Source organism: Halichoeres trimaculatus, unplaced genomic scaffold (genome assembly GCF_033239565.1).
Source record: "Halichoeres trimaculatus isolate MK-OKI-2021-1 unplaced genomic scaffold, fHalTri1.1 fHalTri1_scaffold_19, whole genome shotgun sequence".
NCBI lineage: Eukaryota > Metazoa > Chordata > Actinopteri > Labriformes > Labridae > Halichoeres > Halichoeres trimaculatus.
Genome location: NW_027437197.1, coordinates 11,318,292 through 11,343,420, shown reverse-complemented (window position 1 = coordinate 11,343,420; position 25,129 = coordinate 11,318,292). Strand labels below are relative to the sequence as shown.

General features: G+C 40.2%; 1 protein-coding gene across 2 annotated transcripts in view; it reads right to left on the bottom strand.

The window, feature by feature from the left end:
- hdac4 (histone deacetylase 4) overlaps window positions 1-25,129 on the bottom strand; it is a 115,983-nt gene that overhangs the window by 28,723 nt on the left and 62,131 nt on the right. For both annotated transcript variants that reach the window (XM_074694570.1, XM_074694571.1), the window contains 13 exons: window positions 20,406-20,600; window positions 20,153-20,298; window positions 19,820-19,970; window positions 18,057-18,177; window positions 16,876-16,994; window positions 9,967-10,095; window positions 9,484-9,590; window positions 9,141-9,260; window positions 8,641-8,854; window positions 7,749-7,966; window positions 2,808-3,080; window positions 1,229-1,415; window positions 637-770 (listed from right to left, as the gene is read on the bottom strand). In XM_074694570.1, coding sequence (XP_074550671.1) covers window positions 637-770; window positions 1,229-1,415; window positions 2,808-3,080; window positions 7,749-7,966; window positions 8,641-8,854; window positions 9,141-9,260; window positions 9,484-9,590; window positions 9,967-10,095; window positions 16,876-16,994; window positions 18,057-18,177; window positions 19,820-19,970; window positions 20,153-20,298; window positions 20,406-20,600 — 2,114 coding nt within the window. The remainder of the gene's footprint in view (window positions 1-636; window positions 771-1,228; window positions 1,416-2,807; window positions 3,081-7,748; window positions 7,967-8,640; window positions 8,855-9,140; window positions 9,261-9,483; window positions 9,591-9,966; window positions 10,096-16,875; window positions 16,995-18,056; window positions 18,178-19,819; window positions 19,971-20,152; window positions 20,299-20,405; window positions 20,601-25,129) is intronic.

The window sequence follows — 25,129 nt, the reverse complement described above, 5'->3', positions numbered from 1 at the left end:
AATCTGCCTAACACACCATGGAAAGGGGGCACCAAGTTTCTCAAGTTTCAATATGAATTCAATTTTTTTCTTTGTGAGCAATAACACCAAAATGCAAGATTTAAAGCTACCACTAGGTGTAAGGAGAAAATGGCAGCACACTACCCCCTTGTGTTCATCCTCAAATCATACACCTCACAGTTTTATAGATGCTCTTATTATGCTATTGACCACTTAATCAGTTACACAAGTAATTTCTCTGCATAAATAATAAATTAATGAATTAATAAAAAATAAATCAAGTCTTTAAATTGTGTTATTGTGTAGGTTAATTTTTTATTTTTCATTTTTTTTTTAACAAAACAAAACAAACAAACAAACAAACAAAAAACTGTGCTGAAGCATCTATGTAAAACCACAAATCCTACTAACATGCTGCGAACAAGTACACCATTTAATTTCATTTTAATTTAGGCCTTTCTGACATTTTATTCTCACAGACAGAATAGATTTACATCCTTACTCATAAGCTTATCATCTGTTTATGTGCATCTTTGGGCTTTTATTCCACTGTCACACTTGAATAATTCCAAAAATGTCTTCAGCTCCTTAATTAGAGCTACTCAGCCACACATCTGTGCCCAGGTGTAGCCTTACCTCGCAGTGCGCTCTGAGGCCTGTTTCTTGTAACCGTGACCAGATACTCTGGATACGCCCAGCATGCTCTGGGTGACTGGTTGTGTTACCACACATACACTGGTGCTTCTGCATCAATGAGTCATACACCAGACCTGGAAAGTACACACAATAACCAATGAATACACACACACTTTTGGCGTAATTGCATGCCTTTGGAAACTAGTGAGTAAACACTTGTCACAACAAGACTCCTAGCATCCCACTTTAGTTGTACTGTGTGATTATTTAGAGCACCTGTCTCATCATAAACCAAAGGTGAGGTGAGGTGATTCTGTGAAACTAAACTTGCAGTCATTCTTGTCAGGGGACACAGAACACCTAGCAACAGCCTTGTGCATATACACAGCCACTGTATGCTGGGTCATCATGCTGTGCAGTTCCAGGAAATTGTTTCCCCTAACCTGCAATCAGCAGGATGAAAGCGTGCGTCTAGATTGCTGTTTACCACTTGACTTTATGACAGATCTCTGTGGGAGAGCGGTGTGAGCACCATTTCATAGGTATTTGCACTGTGTATGTGTAAGGCCTGTCGTATTATTTCAGTGCAGACCTGTTGTAAATCGAGGCTTGGCAGGCGGCTCCTGTACCACCAGAGGGAAGGAGGCAGAGGCTGGAGACGACTGGGCCCTGGAGAGGGGCCGATGTCCTGCAAAGCTGACTGGCAACCCGGCTGCTTCCATTGATGCTTGGTAGTTCCTCAGCTGGTGAATCCGCTGTTGCTCTAACAGAAGAGCCTGCTGCTCACAAACAGACACAAAGGGCAACAGTGTGAGGGCTTGACTGCAGTTTTATTCTCCTGCCAGAAGATGGCAGTAGAATTGTACATATTTAAAGCAGTTGTCATACAAAAAAGCCTCATTTTTTTTTGCAGCACAGTGATTTACCAATAATTCAACAACTCTAGATAATTATAGTGCAGAGATATGCGGTTCTGTCAAATACTAAAAAGACAGATTATTAACCTGAGGGTCTTAAAATACCTTACTGGAAGTGTTTGGTTGAAAAGACTAAAATAAAGTTGCTTTTGGCAACAATAATTGATGCTATCGATTCAAAACTACTTTTCTCAGTTTGACTTTACATGAAGATTACTCTTAATTGTTTTTAAAAGCGCATCATAACACCAAACACACAATATTCTATTAAAATGAGATTGGGAAATAGTCGGCATGAAAATAAAATAATTTAAAAATGTGTTTATGATTAACTTGGTTGTTACAATGTGTCTCAAAAGAGCATCATTAAATTTTTCCAACTATTATAAAGCTGACAAAAAAATCCTATTGGATCCAGATGGGCGTGTCTGCTTACACTGTGGGCGCCATGACGACAGTGAGAGGAGTGCCTGATTGAATTTGGCTGAGTGGACAGCGGGGATGGGCTCCACGGATGAGGACATGGTGTCCTGACTGTTAACTGTTGTGTGTGTGCGCGTGAGTGTGTGTTTGTGGCCACGGATAGAGTGCATGCCATATGCAGATGCAGAATGTATATTTCACATGTCCATGGACAAGCATTGCATAACTGGAGACTGTGTGTGTGTGTGTGTGCAACAGAAGGTTTCTGTGTGGGTGTATGCTAAGTATCTTAAAAGCAGGAGGAAGTGACGGCCCATATGGAGTCGTGCTTGGTTGTAGTGATAGGAGGTAGGAGGCACACATGCCCTCAGCCATTCATAGAAAACACACCACTCTGCTTAAGTAGAACAGTTGTAGTGTGCGTTTATACCTTTTGCATGACTTGGGGAAAAATGCAAATAGAGCTTAAGTTATGCAGGAGAGTGGACTGGACAGACAGTCAGGAAGAAGGACAGATTGAATGTGGAGTGTTGTATTACGGTCACTCACTACAGGCTCCATCTGTCACTGCTGTCAGATACCTACATCCTCTTTCATTAAAAATATTCACCAGAGCCGTTTGGTAAACACTCTCTGGTTTCTGCATAATGACTAGAAATAATCACTAAAAGCATACAGATGGTGATATAATGTTACTGAGATAAGATGTGATGGGAAACTTACAAGATTTAAATTACTTAAGTGTTTGAGTTCTATCCATTTTCCATCCTCCCCTTTTATTTTATCCACATCTTTATGAGTCCAACACTCCTCGCCAGCCTGCATCCCTACCTGTCTGAACAGGTAGTCCTGTTCAACCTGCCTCTCCCTCTGCTCCCGCTCCTCGTGCTCCTGGGGGTCTGGGGGCTCCTGTTTAATGACCAGCCCTCGCAGAGGCCCTGTCTCTGGTACAGACGTTGAGGAGGAGGATGAGGATGAGTTGGAGAGTCCCTGATGCTCCCTAAGTTCCTCTTCTGTCTCCTCCGGGTGGCTCTGGTGCTGCCGGGCAGGTCCTGAGGCGCTGGCGCTTGCAGCTGAGACCTGATCACCAGGCTTGGACATGATCTACCAAAAGAGGTGAGAAGTTTTGGGGGCAGGTTACGTAGGTTATCTTTAAAAGTGATCCTCACTAGGCCATGCACAATTTAAAAGATTTATCAAGGACTGCAGGAACTGAAAAACCTACAATATGCTATATCTGCAGATGCAGGTAGGTAAATTCAACTTTTGATTGCCATCTTGATTAAATATTTTGATCTCAAATGTTTTGTTGGTCACAACTGCAATGATGCATTTGACATCTTTATGTAGAATCTGTTTAAAATAAGACTTCATAACAAGCTTTTAAGCCCAGATCATGGAGAAGTGAGTGGTTAGATTTATGTAACAGTGGAAGTCTCTCTGGCACCAACAACACTTGTTGGGTTAAGCTAAAGGTCAGGGTTTGGACTAAAATGATGAGTAAACATTAGGCTTAAATCAAACAGCAGCCGCCTAATGTTTGAAGATGGGAAAAAAAATGCTTCAAGGCAGAAAGCCCTGTGTGTAAACACTAATGTAGCAAACAGCAGCTAATCACAACATAGAGAAAAAAATAACATGACAAAGTAGCTGCAAGATAATTGCAAATTCAGGTTTAGCATCCAGGACAACATGAGAAAAACAATGTTTGATACAGCTACCTCAACTCAAACAAGTTCAATCCCACTGCAGATCTGTTTGACTCCAAAAATAACTGACTGGTCTGTTCGGCACAAAGAACAAAGTAACAGACCGAAAGTTCAACCAAACAAAAAGCTAACATTAGCCAGGCACTTAAACCTTTTGTACACAGAGATAAAGTGGACTTGTACTCTGAACTCTGATAGGTTATTTATTTATTCAACAAGTCCCAAAGATTTCCTTTAACTATCTTTCAAGCTGCATAAAAAGCATTGGTTACTGCGTTCTGCCTGGGCCTGAATTAGAGGATAAAGCTGATCTGAGGGAGAAAGGGAGGAAGAATGTCAGAGGGGCGATTGTGGGAATCTTGTTGTGGCAGCTGTCCCTGTCGTCAAAGACCTCAACCTTGATGTGTAGGTCATGATTGGAGTGGACCACTGTTTGAGCACACAGACAGACACACACTCACACACACACAAAGAAAGATACACAAACACACACCAGGCTGGCATATTGCCCAGGGAACAGTCCATTGACGTCAGAGAGTAGGCTCTTGCCTCATCCCAGTCCCTCTTCTCCAAACAAACTCAAAACACTCATCCACTCCCGCTGCACCAACTCCCATTCTTCCTTTCTCTCTTTCTCTCCTTCCAGCCCTTCTTTTTAAAAGAGGAAATAGTTGCTGGGATATGAACCATGAGGGGGGAAAAACACTTCATAAGCCTGTTGAATCAGCCCAGAGATCAGGAGCTGGGACAGAGAGGGTGATTGTATTTACATAAACACTTGACACTGGTTGACTTGTGTCACTATTTGTCTGTCTTTGTCAAGCACTTTAAGCACAATGATAAATCAGCACATTCATGGCAGAATTGTCTAAGCAAAAGCAGTTAATCAAAAGTGGAGCTACATTTGGAGGTAAGTCAAGATTCTGTCATTCTTTCAGCACTGCCAGCATTTCCAACTGTTGAAGCCAAGTTGTAAGGTAGCAGGAAGGGCTTCTTTTTGGAGCTGACTTGACAAAATATTAGGAAAAATAAAAGCCTAAGGACGGTTATTTTTATAAGCATTTCATAAAAGTGGTGGATGCCTGAAGGTGAATAAAAGTGATAAAACCCTACTCTGCTCATGAATTGAGCTTTTTAACTGCTCTTTTTTGTTAGTTTTGTGTTTATAGCTTTGGAGCTGAAGAGAAAGTGAAAAGTCTGTATAAACATATCTCTATATTTAGCCCACTGTCATTCAACTCCTATCAAACAACTGTTGCTCTTTTCAAATTAAGTTATTTGATGGGCTGTTTTTGCTTTAAGGAGCTATCATATCAAATTAATCCCAATTTTTATTCATATTTGTACAAAAATGGATGAAATATGCAATTGTTTTTAATTTTGAAAGCCATTTCCTGGCCCCTAATTAGTGTTTTTGCCCAATGGGATGGACATTTATCCACAAACTGACCAAAAAGAAAACAAGAAACAATTAAAAAAATCCAGCTGTGGTTTTTGCCATCATTAATTCACAATGAGCTTAATTATTAAACAAAGATCAGCTTCTACATCAACAAAAAGACAAAAACACAAGTATAAGCCCGTCAAATGAGATGCAGCAGAGTACCTGCACTGTGTCACCTGCTGGCTAAAACACAACAGAAGAGGAAAGAGAGACTCAGAAAAAGAAAAATGTAAATCTCAAACTGTGTTGATACTTTGGGAACTGCTGCTCAAAGTAAGCATCAGATTCTAGCTTTGATACAGTAAAACAAAAGTTTTGTATTAAAGCTGACAAACAACTGAGTAATAGATCTCACTGCTGAGCTTATCAGTGACACTAACATGTCTGAAGGCAGCGTCTCATCGCCCAAAGCCCCTGTGAGGAAGTTTCAGTTTGCTTCCTGATGTGAAATCTCAACCTCTTATCTCCAAACAGTTATATATTTCTTTCACTGTGGGACTTTTTTGTGGAAATCGTCCAACAAGCTTAAAGCAGCTGCATTTTTCACGAGCTTAAATAGAAATGATCTGTCTTGTCTCCCATGGGCTTATAGTCTTTTCCTGGTTATATAGAGGCATCAGTGCTAATATCAGTCTTTCAGATAACTAGCTAAAGCCTCTTCACAGGGGTGTCCAGGGCGTTCTTTAGGTATTCTGGATGATAAATACTGTAGGTTAATGAGTACGCCCCTTGTGCAATGAAATGCAGCAGCTCATTTAAGCTAACGGACCTTTTCAAGCTGCACAGAAATTAGCCAAAACTAAAATCCCCTCTCATTCAGCAGCATTGAATTGAACTTGAACATCTTGTTAAAAGCAGATTCACTGTCTTTAATTAAAAAAAGGGAACCAAGTGGAAAATGAGTCCAACTGGTGCACCAGAGTGAAATCTTTAAGTGTGTCTGCTGCAGTGTTGAAGGAGAAGCAAAGATAAGGTGCACACTGCACATTCTCCCAGTTTATCCTGAGAGGGCACTGAGGGTGTAGCAAATACATCAAGAGATTAAGATTCAGACAGTGAAGTAAGGAGTGATGCAACTTCTTAACTTTGCAGACCAAGTGTAATTCTATTATTACTGACAAAAAAGTTTCTGGTTACAGCTGATAGAGTTAAAAGCCTGTTTCATATTCTCACACTCCCACTGATTGAACAGTAACTTGAAGCAGCTTTCGAACAGATTTGAAGAGATCACAGTGGTACTTATCCTGCTGAAGAATCATGTGGTTTGTTTTTCTGTGGATGTGATCACCCTTTGATTCATCCCAATGATATTTTATCATTAATTGTTTGAGAAGAAGGCCAAAGTACTGCCCCTTGTTCTCTGTGAACACATCTTTTGCCCGTGTGATACTGGCCTTGCCGTCACTGTCTGTTCACTGCGCTCTGTGCCCAGAATTTGTTGGAGGATTCTTCAATTTCTATGGTACAACAATAAAAGATTAAAACAAAAATCAAAATTAAGCAGCATGTGGACACAAGTGTATTTTATAAGCCAACATTACATATTTGTAGCTCTCTGCAATGGATGCTCTATATTTGTGTTGTGTATTAACTGGTTGATATCCAGCTTGAATGTCTGCCATAAATGTGCTGATTATCTTGGATCCACACTGAGTGGTCTGTGATTTTGTACACTGAAAGTCTGTGCAACTATTCCACAATTTATTTAAGGCATGGCAACATAATATGCCAACAATAACCTGATTATTGTTCTAATCTCTTTTCTTTGATGATAAATGTTTCCTTTGTTCTCAGTTACTAAAAGATTTGTTAAACTTGCAAACTCAATTGCTAAAATTACACAACTTTTCTGTTATTTAGACCTTGATCTAAAACCAATCTTAGTCAAATTATTATTTCTAATACACTATTAAACTTCTGAGCTTCAATTCTCATTTTGAGCAGCCCAGTAGAGAGCATAAGAGCAGCTTAAAGTAACGTGAAATCACCTGATATCATTCCTAAGCTTGTCTTAATTAGCCAAAGTACCAACAGCTTTCAGGTCAAAAAAACAGGAAGTCACTAACAGCCTGACTACACTATTTATGGAGATCAATCCTCCAGGAATTTCACAACACATGCACACATAAGTGGCTGCGCATGCAAAATATAAACAACCATCCTTCTCTCTGCAATGACCTTATAATGCTGCAAATTCCCTCATCACCTCAGCCACACACACACATTTGCTTCTTCAAACACACACACCAGTAATGGCGCAGTGAGTCACATTTCCTGTGAAACCATATATGGAGGCAGCTTCCTCTAGAGCACAGTTGCCAGGGTGACGGTGAGAAGTAGGGAACACATACAAGAAAGACTTGCAAAGAAGAGTTACTGATTGCAGGCTGATTCATCCGGCTTTTGGTGCAAAGACAGGATTCACAGACATTAACCAAATCAGTGTCATGGAGATGGACAGATACTCCTACGCAGACACACACACAAAAATGCACACACTTATACCTAGCATGAGCTGCTCAACCAAGTAGCAAACGTTGCCTCAGATACAATTCTTGACACTCACATGCACACGCTGACATGTGTGGCATCAACACGTGCAGACACACTTAAAGCTACCTTGTTGATGATGTGCTGCTGTTGCTGTTGCTGGAACTGTTGCTTGTGTTTCTCCAGGAACTGCTGGTGCTGCTGTTGAACCACCAGCTGCTGAAGGGCTTGCGCCTGTCCACACTGCTGCTGGGGCAAAGGGGCTGACTGGGTTCTCCCCAGGGGACGGTGGCCCCGTGCAAGTTTGGAGACAGCAGGTGATGGCAGTGGAAGGCCACCCAGGCCAACTGTAAGACACACACAGGAGGACATTGTCAGTTTTTTTTTCTTCATCAATTGAGTCTTTATTTAGAAATCATATCAGATTTTTTAATACCTGATTTACATTACTCTTAGACAACAACACTGGATAGTTTGGGTACAATTTTCACTTGTTTTAACCAATAAAACAAACGTATCGGTGCTTATTTTGCCTTTTTAAAGAAAAGCTTGATACATTTCAATTGTGTTGTTTTGATGTTGTAAATGGATGTCTTGAAAGTTCTGCAAAAGCTTGCAAGCAACATTTTTTGAACTGCAAGATGACATATTTATGAAAGTTAATTAACAGCGGTTAATAAAGGGAGAGTTTTTCATAATGAGCAGGGGCAGGATGATAAAAATACATTATATCTATATAACCCCCCCCCCCCCCCCCCCCAGGACTTAAGTGACTCAATAAAATGAAGGACAAATTAAAATTTGAGCAAAACCTATACTGCCGTCTTACAAAAGTTAATTTCCGAGCATGACTCAAATGAGTCAAATTAAGAAAATTATGATTTCTTATGTTCGAGTTGAGCAGTTTAATTAAAATCACATGAAATTGTTTCACTGATCAGCACGTCCTCAACAACCACATCACCCAACAGCTAATTACAGCTTACAAGTAAGGAAAATGAATGTTTGAGCTCATACTGACCCATTGGATTGTGGCCCTGCTCTAGCAACACCATGTGTTGGAGAAGAGGGTTGTGACTGGCCGTGCCCCCTCCAGCCCCTTCCCTGTCCAGAGCCGTGGATGCCAAATATGGGGGCAGGTGGGCAGTGGGCAGGAACGGTGCGGTCAAAGGAATGCCCTGCTGTAACGCAGGCAACGCCAAGCGACTCTCACCATCCTTGTGCCCTGAAACCAACTAAAACAAATAAAAAGAAATATTGAGGCATAAAAGGGGAGCAAAAGAAAGAGGTGACACAAAAGAACACATGGAGAGAAACAAATCAAGGTCAAATGAGACAGAATGGAAGCAAGACTGAAAGAGACTAACTGAAATCATTCTCAAGTCCTTTGCAGATGTCTATGCTGAAAACAATAAGAGATGCAAAATTAAATTTTTGTAACTTTTCCACCAACATTTTTGGGCGTGATTATTGTGACATTAGTTCTTATTTACAGTAAAACAGTCGATGGTGTACACTCACTGTGCTAACAGGGCCTGTGGCTGGCAGTCCAAGGGTGATGTTGGGCAGAGAAGGAGAGGTGTAGAGCGAGAACTGGCTGATTGAACCTTCCCTTGCAGCCAACCTGTGAAGCAGGGAGGCCTGTACACGCAAAACAAAAACAGCATCACAGTCACTACAAACTGAGTTCAGAAACACTCAACTGTTTTACCCCACACACAAAACCTTAAGAGATGAGACCTCTATTAAAACAGACAGACGTTGCCAGTATCCTCTTGGAGTCCCCTTGGCAATCTGCCTGCCTCATGCACACATGTACAAACTCAGTCACACACATGCTGGTCCTGGCAGCCATGTTGGTTACCTCTCCTGGGCTGCTGGAGATGGTGACTCCATTCTCACTGGGGATGTTGCTGGAGCTGTTGTTGGGGGAGCTGGGACCTGAGCCCGGAGCACTGTTGCATGCAGACTCTATAAAACACACAAAGCAAAATAAGATTTTAATTAGAACAGAGTGTCCTTGGCCAATCAGCTCTTTGGGATAGAAATCGACTGTCTGTCTTTGTCTTTTTTTTGTTATAGTCTTTCTGGGCTTTATACAGCAAAAAATGGATGTGAATGAATTTATTACATCCAAACCCTTCCACAAATTAAGAATAATAGTGTTTCATTAGTTGAATGTTTTAATGTTTTAAATCCTAATTATTTTGACAAAGCCTTAAAATCATGTAACTGATGTTAAAATTCTGGGATATGTTTTGTATATTTAGATGATTTTAACTTATTACATCTCATTATAACTTCTGCTATAAACAAAAGAATATTTCCAGTGACAAGAAAGGCTTACCGGCCACGTCTAGGGAACGCTTCTTGGCAGTTGTGATTTGACCATCTTTCCTTCGAAGAAGAGGGCTGCTGCGACGCTCTGTCACCTTCTGCTTTAGCCGAGAACGTAGCTTTAGGTTGGGCTCAGAGGCTGAAAGACAGAATCAGTCTTTAAGGTTTCAGAAAATGGTCAGTGTATAACAGATTACTAGGTGGTTAGTGCTGAGATATTATTGGGTTAGTGTGTGGTTTTCAACTTGGCTGCCCAGTCTAAAAAATATTTATGTGAGACAGCAGCAGATTAGACTCATTTATCAAATATTACAGATTCTCATTTAAGGTTAATTCTCTGTAGTAGATTGCTGAGCCACACAAGGGGAAGCTTGTTCACGGGCATGTAGTGAGGCTAATGTCCCTATAGGCTACACTGTATGTGTTGGCCGACAGATTGGCGAGCTGAAGTTAGTCATATTCATGTGACAGTGGGAAGCGCTGCAACGAGAGGAAGCGGCCAACTGGCAGCCTCATTGACCTCTTGATTAATGATGCTGCCTCCACGCTCTGATAACGAATGCTTTCTTTTTTATTTTCAGACACTTTCAATTATGAAAAATAACGCCAGGATTCCCTAAAAGCACATTTGTTTAGAATTTGATGTGTAAGTTTTATATTTATTAGGTCGTCTTTTCAAGAGATACTTTCACTTTGGAGTTTCAGTGAGGACGTGTTGGCCAAGAAGAAGAAGAGTCTAGTATTCAGTAAACTCTGGAAATATTCTCAGGTCAACGATAGGACCTGACCTCTGACTGATCATGCTTTGGTTTTTTATTACTGTCAAACACAGGCAGCTTTATTCCCTCCATTGGCTTCCTTCCGTTCAATTAGTTGAAGCTGGACAGTTGACCAATGGTTGACCCCAGTTCATTCCACAACTTTCTACCAAGCAGACTGTGCTACATGTTCATTAGCCACGGCAGTTGATTTCACTTTGTGTACTGAAGGGATTTATTGTTGAGATATGTCCTCGGTATCATTACAAACTCATCAGCCCTCCCTTCCTTTAACCTTGACTGCGATTTGCGTTGTGATGAAGCTGCACTGGGATATAATGTACTTGAAATAGGTGAAGGCACTATAAATAAATCCTGATCGGACTGAGTCTACTTTTTGTGAATGAATAATGTCTGAGTGCTTCAGAAGCAATATCAGTTTTAAGGGGGGCTCTGCTGAACTTATGAGAGCTCAATTATTTAAAAAGGGTCTTCTCTTAATGGATGGCACTCCTCAGAGGTCTTTATTAACAGAAATGGGATCAGTGGTAGGAGGAACGGAAGCAATCAAGTCAAAAATTTAATTCAGTTTTAGTCCAATGCACAGACTAATAATGTGGTTTTATTTTAAACAATTTGACAGCTATTTTAAAATATCATAGAACGATTTTATTTTTCATACTATGATGAAAGCACATGCCCATTGAAAAATCATCTAGTATATCTGGTTAATTTTCTTCGTCCCTTCATTATGGTGATAAACATATTCCCTTTGTCACAGTGAAACAGTTTTGTCCTTCACTGTGCAGAAGCACATGTGATTGAAGCTCTGAGCTGATGGGTTGCCAGGAGAAGGAGAGACAAGGCCCACAATCATGGACTGGAGGAGGGGGTAGTCAAGGTTGTGAAAGAGCATCCTGAGTCCTTAAGAAATGGACAGACAAAAGGAGGAGTGAAGAGAGACAGGAGCTAAAGAAGAGTGAAGGGAAGGTTATATAGAGGTTAGGAGGACAGGAGAGGAGCCAGAGAAGAAGGCTGAAGCAGGGGAGTGTGTTTGTGGGCACTGCTCGCCACAGGGGTGTTCACCTCCGGACGCAGTGACTTTGAAGGGTGTTAATGCCGACTGGGCAAAAGTGCACCAGTGTGCACATGTGCGAACACACTCGCTGCAGAGGGCCCAGACTGGTTTTACTGCTGAGGCTGGCATTTTATCGTAGCCCTCTCTCCCCCCTTCATCCCGATTCATCCCCATATTCTCCCTCTCCTTTCCACTGAACACACAATCTCCCTCCTTCACTACTGAGCTGCTTTCATTTAAAGTTGATCCTCTGTTGCACACTGACATTCTGCTTTGTCAGACCAAATTCAGTGTCCTTTCTTCCTGCATTGGTGACTCAAAAAGAATCAAAGATCTTTTTGTCCTCCTGGTTATTCTTCAGTTGAGAAACTTGTTGCCAAGGTAGAAAATAACCTTTACGAGCTACAGTCCTGTCTTTATAAAAGCAACATTAAAGATGACATTTCCACACAAAGTCAGAGCAGCTGGATTGACTTTTGAGGCTTTGCAGTGAAAAAAAAAACACAGAAGACCCTGAAAAAGGTTGCTGTGATCTTCTCTCACGCTGCAAGGAAGTGATGAGGACAGTATGAATGTCTTGACTTTACCGCTACGCTAACATATCAACACTAGATTAAAGATCTATAAAAGTTGTGCTAAATCATTCAACACGGAGAGGAGGAGTTCTCTGATACAAAACATATTGATCAGTTTCTCATCTGTTTTGACAGATGGGAGTCCCGAGCTGCCTGCTGGGGGAAGCCGTGCTGCTTTTCCAAGTAAGCTCAGAGTGAGAGGAAGATTTACAGAAATCAATAGAGTAGTTTTCTGAAACTCATCAGTGGAGCTTCCCAGAAATATCATATATGATAATACATTAGACAGGTGGGTAAGACGGACACATTGTAATGTAAGAAGGTATACAGAGGAAAGATGGAAACACTTGTTCCGTTGACATATCTTCTTAAGACAAGACAACAAACAAAACAATGTTTGAATGCAAATTTGGCTGTTGAGGTGTTGTTCTTCAGTATTTCTTAACCATATAGATTTTTATAAAAAAAAAAAAAAAACACATCCCACCCTTTAGGCTTACTTCAATGTTATACGCCCTTTCAGTATACTGTCTGCCACAATTTGGTGTTAGTTGCAGGTTTGCACGATAATTTGTTTCCTGACAGCGTTGAAAATTATGATGACCCAGTATATATTTCATATTCCAGATCTTAGTATCAAGAATATTGCCAGGATCTGGGTCATACTTTTACATCTGTCAGAAATTATTATGACCTTGTTTTGTATTGTTTTGCAAAGCAATCCAACCATTTATCATGGAGCTATATATACATATGGTGAAAACGGCTGCATCTCACAATGATAAAGAATCCTTTTAAAAGATCCTGGATCCAGACAGTGATTTGGATCACCCCCAAAATTTAATCACTTCTTCCTTATCCTATTTTGAACATTTCCTGAAAATTTCATCAAGATCTGATTGTTACTTTTTGAGTAATGCTGTTCACAGACCAACAAACAGACAGACAAACTCTCCCAAAAAACTAACCTCTTTGGCAGAGGTAACAAGATAATGAAGTTTCGAGTTGTTCGAAAAAATAATTTAAAAAAAGAAAAGAAATACATTTCCTTTGAGGAGCTCCGCTAACAAACCTCTAATTACATTCTGAGAAATTTCTTAGAGAGCTGCTGCTTCAGCCTGATTACTGATTTTTTGCAAAGGTCATCCACTTGTGACAGTCAGAGCTAATGTCCTTCCTTAAAGGCTCCAGATAAAAAAAACAACGGTTTTAAGGCAACAAAGGGGACTTTTTAAGTTATTATTGTGCTGTCCAATATTTTATATTTCTTCGCTTATTTACCTACTTATGTATTTAAATTGCCATTCTACATTAAAAATCAGTGACATGTGGGGAGTTCTGAATTACCACAACAAGGAAGTGCACTTAAACGATGTGACAAGTGGTGTATGTAATTCTGATTGGTGGGATTCAAAGCAGGGTTACACTGCAAAAGCTAAAATCTAAGCAGCTGTTTTTGTCTTATTTCTAATTAAAATTGTCTCACTAGATTTTATATCAGCCACCACCGTTTAATCATACAGATTAACGACCAAAAATTGATGCCTAAATAGACGTTTAGTTTTTTGTTTTGAGACATTACTCTTATTTTATCTTCCAAATTGTGTGTAGCATTTTTTGGTTAATATACTTCTACAACCTCAGAACTTAGAGGTAAAAAGCAAATTACAACATCTGAACACATTTTTGAGCTACTTCTTAAAATTACAGAGGTGAATTTTAACTGGGCATGGCAGTGAAAAGCAAAATAAACCAACAGCAGTGAGACTGAAACATTTCTAACTTTCTTTTTTTAACAGATACTGCCTGTAGCCTCAACATGTGGGCAGACATAAGGTCAGATGATTGCAAACTGAGAAAAGACTCTTTTTAACTTTTTTCTCTGCAAAGAATTACAGTGATAGTGAAGAAATTGACCACCACAAGAAACAGGATGAGGTTTTGGTTAAAGATATTATCTACATGTGCGCAAGATAAGATAAACAAAAAGAAGAGTGTGTTGTTTTTTCCCACAGGTGAGACACCAAAATCCACACTAACTTAAAGTTTCTTACAGAAGCTTTAAACATATTTGTGTTTGTAGTTTGTTTGAGTTCTGTGTTCAAACTGAGTATGTATGGAAACGTATGTGGGCAGTGTGTGAAGAGGGATGAAGGGGGTCACAACATAACAGGCCTGCATCTGTCATGAAGGCCTGACTGACTTCCTGCTGCAGCATTCAGAGAAGTTCTCTGTGCTCTCAGAGCCATTATCTCAAAGTCCTTCAGACCTGGACAATGAGGCCCTGTTGTAATAAACTGTATGCCTAGCCTGGGCGGACAGAAAAAGAATTATTAAAGTGCATTTATAATTTACACGCATGCATTACTAAACTGGGTCAGCACAGCAAAAACGTCAGTGTGACGCCGCCTGTCGTCAGAGCGGCACACAACTGAGGTGACCACTGTCACACACTTCCTCCTGAGAACAGTTCATCTCTCTGTCTGCCTGTCTGATCGGATCTCTGTCTGCTCACTGTTGACACAAGAGTTCCTCAGCAGACGTGCCATTTGTGTGCACATATCAGTATTCCCTCAGTCTATCCTCAACAACACAAACAAAGAACTCTGTGTTTGAATCCTTTACTCCATTTCTCTCCCAAATGTATCATGTTCTTGAAATATCTGTGCTGACGTGTTTGTGTTAAAGAGCTTGTAGTGATTTGTGTGGGTAAGAAATATGACACTGAAAGTTGCAAAGATTTCTCAACACAACTGGCACCCCCAAGAAATGTCTGAAATACATTAGAGTGTCTGTGAAAGATGAAACTGGTTGTCTGAGGTTGTGTGCCAGGATAAATTGTTCCTGCCTCCAGCTCACAGCGGGTGGGCAGGAGTGCAGAGTACACAGAGCCCGGCCTCCAGCTGTGAGAGCGAGCAGTGATACTGCCAAAGCAGCTGCTGACGCTAAGTGAACAATCATAGCCTGGACGGACCTGACATGGACAGAAGGATGGAAAAATAACAGTGTAATGCAGCCAAAATGCAGGAACTGTGGTTTTTCTCTGCTTTCTAAGATGCAGCTCACACTAGACTAGGGCTGTTTACTTCAACTGTGTGGTCCATGGTGTCTGTACAGAATACATCTTCAATTTCTGTGGCCAGTCACTGAAATTGACTCTACTTCCATGCAGCATTCAGGGCTGCATAGAATGTCTCACCAACTCCACTCAACTTAATATATCTTCAACTCGCTGCTGTTCATCAGCAAAGATCAATGCAAAGGTTTGACCAGTGTGACAGAGGCCTTTGTGTAGGTGAAAACAAATCCTTGGTCTTCTGCTGGTATAAAACAACAACACCGAGCGGTGAAACATCCACCACAACATAAGCTAAGAATGTAGTGATTAAAAGAAGAACAAATCAATGTCTTAAGACCATTCTAAGGGAGAGTCATCCTTCCCTCCTTACCCTCCAGTTTATCCAATTTTTTTCCTAAACAATGAGTCTTAATGCCAAACCAAGTGTATGAATTTCACCATGTAAGTCATACAGCATACATCTTTCTCATCTTTTCAAGTCACTCAATTTTTCATCCTTTCATGAGCCAATAAAACTATCAATCAACCTTTACTCATATAGCCGATCAAATTACATCATGCTTCATGCTGTTGGATACCTTCAGTCCAGAATCATGTCAACAGTGAAACCAGAAGACATGAAAACTGCCTTAACACAACAGGAGCACACAGTCCAGAATCAAACCCAAAGCATCTGGATACAGTTGGTATATCAGGACTCAGATGTGAGTATTTTTTTAGAGAAAGCTTTGAATCTGTGGTAATTTTATAGCTTAAATTGAGAATTCTTCTGTTCTATTTTAGTTCGATCTCTATTTTTTTCCCCTTCTTTTTTTCTTTTTCAGCTCTGCACTAATTACTGGTTGTCAACTCTTGTATTGTTTCCTGTCTGTTGATTACTGTGTGGAACACCGTTTGCTGCATGCTTATCTGTATTGAAGGCACAATACAAATAAAGTAAGCTTTATTTGTTTTTATTTATCATAATACAAAATCTAGACCTTGACTATTTTTCTTACTCATAGAGGATAAAAACAGGCTTATGGCTGTATTCTGTTTCTAGCCTTTGTGCTAAGCTAAAAGCTATAACTTAAATGGTAAAAAGGTAATTTTAAAGGTCTGTCAAGCTGTCAGCAAGATAGAAATTATCCACATTTCCAAAAATGTCCGAATATTCCCTCTCATGAATTGTAGTAGATCTACTGCCCTCATTTACATAACAATGTTTGAAAAAGACAGCTTGAAATAACCTTTGGTATCATATTTTAGAGACTCTTTAATCCTCCTTGGCTGACTCTTGGTTCATCTGCCTGATTTGGAAACCTTATAAGCCATTCTGACTGCTAAGGCTGGGGAAAGGAAAATCAAGGCTCCCTTTTAGACCTGAAATGGACGGCTGTTTTAAAGGTAGAGGGATGTGGACATTGGAAAGTAACCGTCTGTACCTTACCTGTTTTACGGAGAGGGAAGTCATCCTTGGAGTCGTACGTCCCCAGCATCGGGTGGTTGTATGCCGACAAAGCTGTCTGAGGAGGAGAACTCTGGTCCAAAGAGCTGTGCTGGGTTTTTCTACAAGGAAAAATAAAGCAATTAACATTTGATTTCAAATGATTCTTCCTGTGTTTTACTATAACTTATCTTCCTATTTATAGACACAAGCACACAGAAGCTGTAGTGAAAAAGAAAGTGTCCATCTTACCCCCCCCAAGTTCAAATATAAGACAGAAACACAGTGCACAACCATGTGGATAGAATAAGAAAAAGAGACATAAGACAGAGAGACGAGGCAGCAGCTGACAGCATCCTCTGCTTGTCTTTTTCAACAAAAGAAGCCAAGGCTTGTTTTCTCCTGACAGGAGGATGAAAAAGGCACAGAGACAGGACTGAAGAAGCAGAGAAATTCAGTTTGGAAAGCGAAAAGAGGGAATAATTGAATTGAAGATGTGAAGAGAAAGCAAACAGGTAGAACAAACAGGTGAGAGTTTTAAAAATGAGAGGGAAAATTGATGGTTGATAGAAAAACATCTCCTTCACTCTGTAGATTCTGCTTTCATCTCCTGCCTTGGCAGAATGTTTGGCTGCTTAAAACCTCTTCAAATATTTAAAGCACAGGAGTGATGCCATTGTTTTTTTCCCTCTGCCCACTTCAAACCCAACACACACACCCACACTAACACACACATACCTCAAAGAGAACCAGCTGTCAATCAAAGACTACAAACATCTCTTAAAAAAAGGCTCATCCCTTCAACATTTTCTTTTTAGTTTCAGTGGCAAATGGTGAGGACTCTTAAAGAAGCAAGCTTTGTTTATGATTTTGTCGACATTTGCAGAGGCAACCTCACAGCAGGAGCTCACAGAACCCCGGTATGCTACGTTTTAAAGCCTTGATGAGGAGGCACCTTCATGTCACTTATCCTTTGATTATCACATGTTCCAAAAATACACACTGGGTTTTATATTAGCCTTTCTTTTGCTCACTTCTTTTTAACTTCACAAATGCAAATTATATGTGACTTCAAAAGCTGACTTGGATAAATTATGCACCCCCATAATTTATTTTACTACCCTCACTGATGCTCCACCAGTCACATCCCAAGCAGTTGTGTCGTAGTGGGCTGTGACACTCACCCATACCAATAGCGTGGGTCGCTGGGCAGACAGTGGTTTAGGTTTCGCTGAGCCAGCGCTTTCTTTTTGTTCAGGACAAACTCCTGCAGTCGCATCTTAACCTCTGTGCTGGCAACCGCACCTGACAGAAACAGAGAGACAGATAGAGCTTAATAAATCAAGCTTTACATAAACACTACATCTGACATCATGATTTTAAACCTGTTTGCAGAAAGTAAATTATCCTGTAAAGGAAGTTTTACTTTCAGCCCACATTCTTTACCATTACCACCTTCAACGAGACTGAGAGAAAAAGTGAGAACAGGCAAAGAACCTAGAGGTGGGTGTTTGAAGACAACAAATCCACAGCAAACAATGGGTAAGAATAACAGGTAATGTGTAAAGTCTCCAGGAGAAAGTGATACATATGTGAAAGTGACAACAGCTAATGTATACTCTCTAAATCATGCTGGAGCTGGAAGTGCTGACATTCCAATATGTCTGCTTTGCCACTGAGGCAAATTGGCTTTTATGAGACAGCCTTCAATGCATTTTATAGCAGTACTTAACAAAGCTTCCTCTGTTTACGACCAAATGCTCTTTCCATAGACGTCAAACCATAGCCCATATTGCCCAGCAGAGAATGGGGAAGGAGACTTTATAGACAGAAAATCATTATTTCTAAAGTGGGCACATCATTAACAATTTTAAGAAGGTTCGTGTTGAAAATTATGTCAGGGCTTGCTTCAAAACACACATAGAGCATTCCACAGCCATGACTACAACTAAATACACACATACAGACAAAATGTTCTCATTAAGATAAATATCTCTTGGTGTATGTTTGATGTATTTGTAGTAAATAAAAAATAATGGAAAGTACAGGAAAAGAGTTATTTTCTGTTTTTGGCATCTGATCTGCAGAAATTTACAAGAGGCAAGTAAAACGTTTTGCCAGTGGCCAAAAAATGGTTGTCAAAGAATATCCAGGAAACGAGATGGTTGACAGACAACTTAAGCCTGAAACATAGCTAGAGAGAACCACTGTGTTCGAATTAGCTTGGAGACTAAAAGATAAATTTCTCATATATTTATGTATTTAAATGCACTTCAGACTTGTGTCACTGTTTAGTACTGAACTATATTCTTAAACATTTTATAAAACAGACCTCTCAAAGGTGATTATGTATTTTGCATAACACTTTTTAAACTGATCCACAATGAAATAAAAAGCTCCTACGGCTGAACTCTGATGACGTTATTACACTCCCTAATGCACTATTGGCCACAGGAGATTACCGAGTCCACAATCCTTTTTAAATTGATCAAAATTATATATCATAACAGCAAGCTTTGTCAGTTTGTCTCAGACAGAAAGCTCTTTTGTGTCATCATGTTGTAAGTTCATAAATGACGTCAAACGTTACGTTATTTGTTATGTCAGTTGAGGTGAACATGAAGGTAACAGAGGACTGGATGCTACTTTGGATGCAGGAAATTTCTGAAGCACAATCCTGCTTGAACTGACCCAAACTGAAATCAAAACAGCAAGAGAATAATTTACATTTACTGGCTTTGCAGATTTAAAGAATATGGAACTTTGAGAGAATTGAAATATAAGAAAAAACATCAAAGAGCTTGTATACTGTTAAAAAATTAATACCATTATAAACAAAAGCCACAAAGCATTTACTACATAAATTACATCTATAACATAAATGTAGACCCCAGCTTTGATTGTTTTTGTCTGTGTAGCTGCACATGTAATAGTGGACGCCACTTACTCTCCTGTCCCCTGTCCTTGTTCTTAAGCTGTTGCAGCTTGAATTCCCGCTGCTGCTTTTCCATCTCCTGCTCATGGCGCTGATGCTCTATCTTCCTCTGGTGCTCCATAAGCTCCTGTTGGTGCTTGATGGCCAGTAAATCCTGTTGGTGCTGGTAATTACAGAGACAGAAACAAGGCATTGCATTAACAAGACACAGGTATGGCTTACTCTACTACTAAAGCTTTTCTTAAGGACATGACATCAGCTGAGTCCTTCAATTATTGTTAAAATGGAATCTCTCTTGGCAGATTTGAGAACACTGTAGAGTATTTTGTTGCCAAGAAATCTTACCTTGATATGTTCTTGCAGTTGGACTTCATGTTGGCGTGACAGCTGTTCATGCTGCCTCTGAAACTCAGCAATCAGTATCTGTCTCTGGAGCTGCTGCTTGTGTTTGAGAGCCACCAACTCCTGCTGCAGCTGCTGCTCCTGGTGGTCTGTAAGAGATTTCAGAGATCATATCATTCAGATCAAAGGTGACATTAGTATTAAATTGCTATGTTATGACATAACATGCTGGAAACTAGGACTCATCTCCACTTACTTATGCCTGGCCCACGGCCTGGCTCAGAGGATGTGGGACATGATGTGGAGGTAGGGGGTGTAGGGTGGGGCTGGGGAACCAGGCCAAAAGGAGGCTGGTGGTGGTGGTGGTGATCCACTACTCGCAGGTCCATGGGAAGGATGGTTGTGGTTGTTGGGGGCACCTGCATGGGCAGTGCTGCGGAGCTCACGTCCACTGGAGGAGGAAGAAAGAAAGAGAAGAGCCATGGAGAAAGTGCTTTAGGATGGAGTTTGCTTGGGATATGCAGCAGTCACGTATTTAGAGGAGAAATCTGCTGTCAGCCCTGACAGTTACACAATTCCACCAGTTCAGAGGGCTTTTACTGTTGGTAAACAAGAGATTAAGGCCTGTTTTAGCCTTATATGCTTAATAAGAGCATTACCAAAACTCTAAAAATAGATAACAACACACGTGTGTGATTTTAAAACCCAGAGATCACCAGAGTGATGAACTGTGCTCAAGCATTAAAACCTGCATCCTTCATATTCTTTTACACACTTCAACAAATGCTGAAGACATCCTTGTACAAAGTGTCCCTCACATTTTGTGTACACAAATGGTAAAAAACAGCCAAAGACACACACACAGGCGTGCACACAGGGACAAAATGATGAAACAGGGTAACAACAATCCCCTGAAACATGAGTTTTGCAGCAAGGATTTGCTGACACGCATACAGTCTTACAGTGCGCATCTGTGTATCTGTGTTCCACGGTGACTGTGTGTACAGACATGAACAATGACACCATGTACTGAAAACTGTACATGCAATGATGCAAGTCATTCTTATGCAGAAATCAAAGTTTCTTTAAAAGTAACAGTGATGGATTTTGATTTCACTTCACATAGAAAAGATGAAGACATTGCACAAATCCTGAACAAGTTTTAATTAAGCAGTGATGTGAAGGTCACAAAGACAGCCCCTAAAACGCTAAAAGTGGGGAAATATTGAAGCCTGCAGCACACTGAGCTTAAAAACAAACTTCCCAAAACCAAAATATGTATTTCTGTTTCAGTTACATTAAATCTGAAACATGTATTCTGCTTTATCAGGATAATATAGTGAAGTAGAACAGGCCTGTGGAGCTTCTGTAACATGAACACTAGGCACAAACACAGGAAAAGTAATATCCTGACCTTAGCTTGGTTGACATGCAAAAACTAGAGTATTAGTGAAATCAGATTATTTCTCTAAAACAGGCAAACAACATCACAGCTTATCCACAAACTGTAGTGTAACACAACTTTACTACACTGAAAATGAAAGCAAACAAGATCTTTGCCAATTTGAAAGCAGTGATGTAACTGGATTATGGCATGCTGTGATCAAACATTTCAATTTTGTATTCAAAATGCCTGCAGATTTATCATTTCAGGGTAAAACTGGCAGCAGAGAACAAGCTGGAGCTTAATTCTGGCTACTCTTCAGATAAAGCAGATAAAAGAAAAAAACATGCAACCACATCAGTTCTTCAACTTGTGCTTGTGATCTAAACCTCCTGTGTATAATTCAGTGTATCTGATCAATTTCTTTCCCTGTAGACATCCACCTTACACCATGCCAACCTCCACCAGTTACCAATACCCTCAAACCAGTGGAGAGCATCTCTAACCTATCACGGCTGCCCTGGCCTCCCCAGTGACCAATGAGGTTTGTGATAGAGTTGGAGTTGCTTGCTGAGATAGCCAATGACATCTTTGGTACTGGGCAGGTTTTCAGTGCAGGAGGAAACTTAACACCACCCAACGGGACAGCAGAGGGAGAAGAAAGGGTGTGGTCAGACCAGACGTGCTGATGCTTTACTGGAGGATGTGTGAGTGTGCCAGTGTATCACGATACTTCAGGATCAATGTTAAAGATGGGGATTAAAAATAAACATGGTTTGGATGAACTTTTGCACAAGATAAAAGGCTTCAGTCAGTGCGAGAGAGCGACTTGGAGATAATCCAGTTTATATAGGATTCTGTGAATCCACCCATATACACTTCCAAATGATATGAGTCTTTTTTTCAGGCCTGATCATGCATAAAAATCCTTTTATTTGATGGTCAAGCATGCACTGATGAGGTCTCTGTGTGGACATGTGCGTGTATGAATGGTTCCAGGACCTCTGACCTACAAACTTGTTTGTTTGTCACTTCCACACAAACAAGCATATAGAAAGACGGCTACATTACAGGATGTCATTCTCACTCTGAACGGTGTGCCAATCATCCATGTTATCCAAACAGAGCCAGTGAACTATGGTAAACTGCCCCAACACCAACCAGTAAACACCAAGGTCACATAAACAAAACCTTTTGTTGGGAAAGACTCCGGCGCCAGCTATTCAAGCACCATGATGCCAAACATGCATGAAGCATCCCCTCAATTAATGCCTTTGCCACTATACACTTTCCCATGCAGATGGACTCACAGGCTGTGAGCAGTAAGGGCGTTTGTTCTTCATGGGACTCCGGCTGGCCTCTAGGTTAACCTATAACGCCCCCTCTCACACCATTTATTTACAGATCCCCAATGCATTACTCAGAGAGCATGCCATAGGCAGCACAAAGGCTGTTTGTTTGCACAATAAGTGGGGCTCCCACACCCAGAATGACAAAACTAATAAGTGTATACTTTATGTTGATAGAGTGTCCATGCTTTCAGAAATTAACAGAGAGAGATTCCAAGCAAACATTTTATTCAAATGTGATACAAGCACAAAATAAGGCCAAATATTTTTGTAATAGTAAAGATGATGAAAAAAATGTGAATTGATGGTCATGCGCAAAATCTCGCTTCATATGACGTTTAACTAAAACAATTTTTTGACAGGATGAATCCCAGGAACAAGGAAATGCTGCCAGAATTTTAAAAAACAAAATGCTGCAAAACTGTGTTGACTAATCTGAGAAACATCATTCAACTGCTGCACGCTGTTTTGACTGGAGCCATGAATTAATCAAACAAATACAAGAAGAACAAAACTGATCAGTCTCTTTGTCTGCGCAGAAATCGTTTCTTCTTTGTGCACTTTGTTCCATGTCAGTTTGTGTTTTAGTACATTTTGCACAAACTGTGTGGGGTTTAATGATATGTTCTTAAAGTAACAATGTAAGCTGTACGAGCGCACAACAAAGAGAGGAACTGTGCAGAAAACAAAGTTTTTCCCAATAAAGTAAAGCCAAATCTTGAGTTTGTGTTAACACAGCGAGCCACTCACAGACCAGTGATCAATGACCAACTGCAAGGCTGAAGCAAGGTGAGTAATTACAGCCACTTATCCTCAAGCTGAGGGGCGACAAGAGCAGGTGGCACACGGGGAGAGAGATTGAGAGGAAGAAAGAGGTGCTGTAATCATTCCCAGGAGGAGCTAGTTGGAGGCTAACAGCACAAACTGGCAGTTTAGCATTTTACACAGTGCTTTAGCCATCGGTAGGATGAAATGTTAGGTCGATTAAAATATCTGTACAAACTTAACCTTTGGATTTGCTCGTGTAAGAACAATAAGGTCAAAGCTTGACTCAAAAAACACTTTCTTTTGAGTGTCTTTCAAGTGTTCAGACCCCTTTGTTTTCGTCTTCTGGTTTCATCTTTTTGAGAAAATGTGAGAAAGTTGGTTAATGATCCAAAATTCAATTCTCAATGAGTCCTGCTCAGGTCATGAAAATTGCTGTTTAGCAGTTTGTTTAATATCAAACAGGATCTAAGTCATGTCTCACAGACAGTGCCCCGTCAGGCTGACGTAGCTTCAGAGAAAAAGGGAACTGTTGCATTTGAACTGTGACAGAAACAGTAGTGGCTCTATTCACAACAATCCTCACAAAGCGTGTTTACAGTAAACAAAGCTTTGTGAGCAACAGCAGGTAAACAGGGCGACATAGCAGCACACAGCAGGGTGATGGCACCTGTGAAGTAATCAGCCCAGCTTACAAGGACGACCCTCTGTGAATGTGACATGAGGTAATGATGCTGAGTTAACCAGGAGAGGTGAATGCAAAGGCTGACATACATAACGGCGAATGAGAGGTTAATGTAAAGGTTTCTGCTGCAGAGAGGGACCAGGAGGTGATGATTTACACATGTATAATGCGTATAATGATTTTAAAATAATATCCAACTATCATAAAGAGATAAAGCACTTAGAATCAACTACTTGTTTTTTTACATCACTATGACATGAGATATTGAAAGTAAATCATCAATCATCAATTTATTTCAACCCTGTAGTGAAAAATAATTAAAATCTTTACTAGTGTGTTTGTCATATCGTCAAAGTTTTCACAACACCCAGTAAAAGCCACATTCACCTGACAAGTTGAGGGATCCGTTTCAAGATTTGATTTTGTGTTTACAAAACTATCTTAATAAGTAATAATCCAGATACTTGGTGCTGATTGGTCACAACCAATAAAAATGGTAATAAATGCAGATTAACAAGAACAAGCACTTTACACATATCACTCCCATTTATAAAGTTTATGATTTAATTCTTCCTGTTAGCAGCTTAGAAACTCTATTACTATGGGACAGCTACCAACTAGGGCTGGGACTATTCTTGCAATTCCATTCCATTATGACATTTGGGGTGCTGATTCGATTTAAACTGTGATTCTTCGATATTTACGATTTTTGCGATTTTTTTGTTTGCTTTTTTTAACACCAGACCATGTGAAAAAGTTAAATGACAATGTCTACAGACTATATCAGGAGCCATATT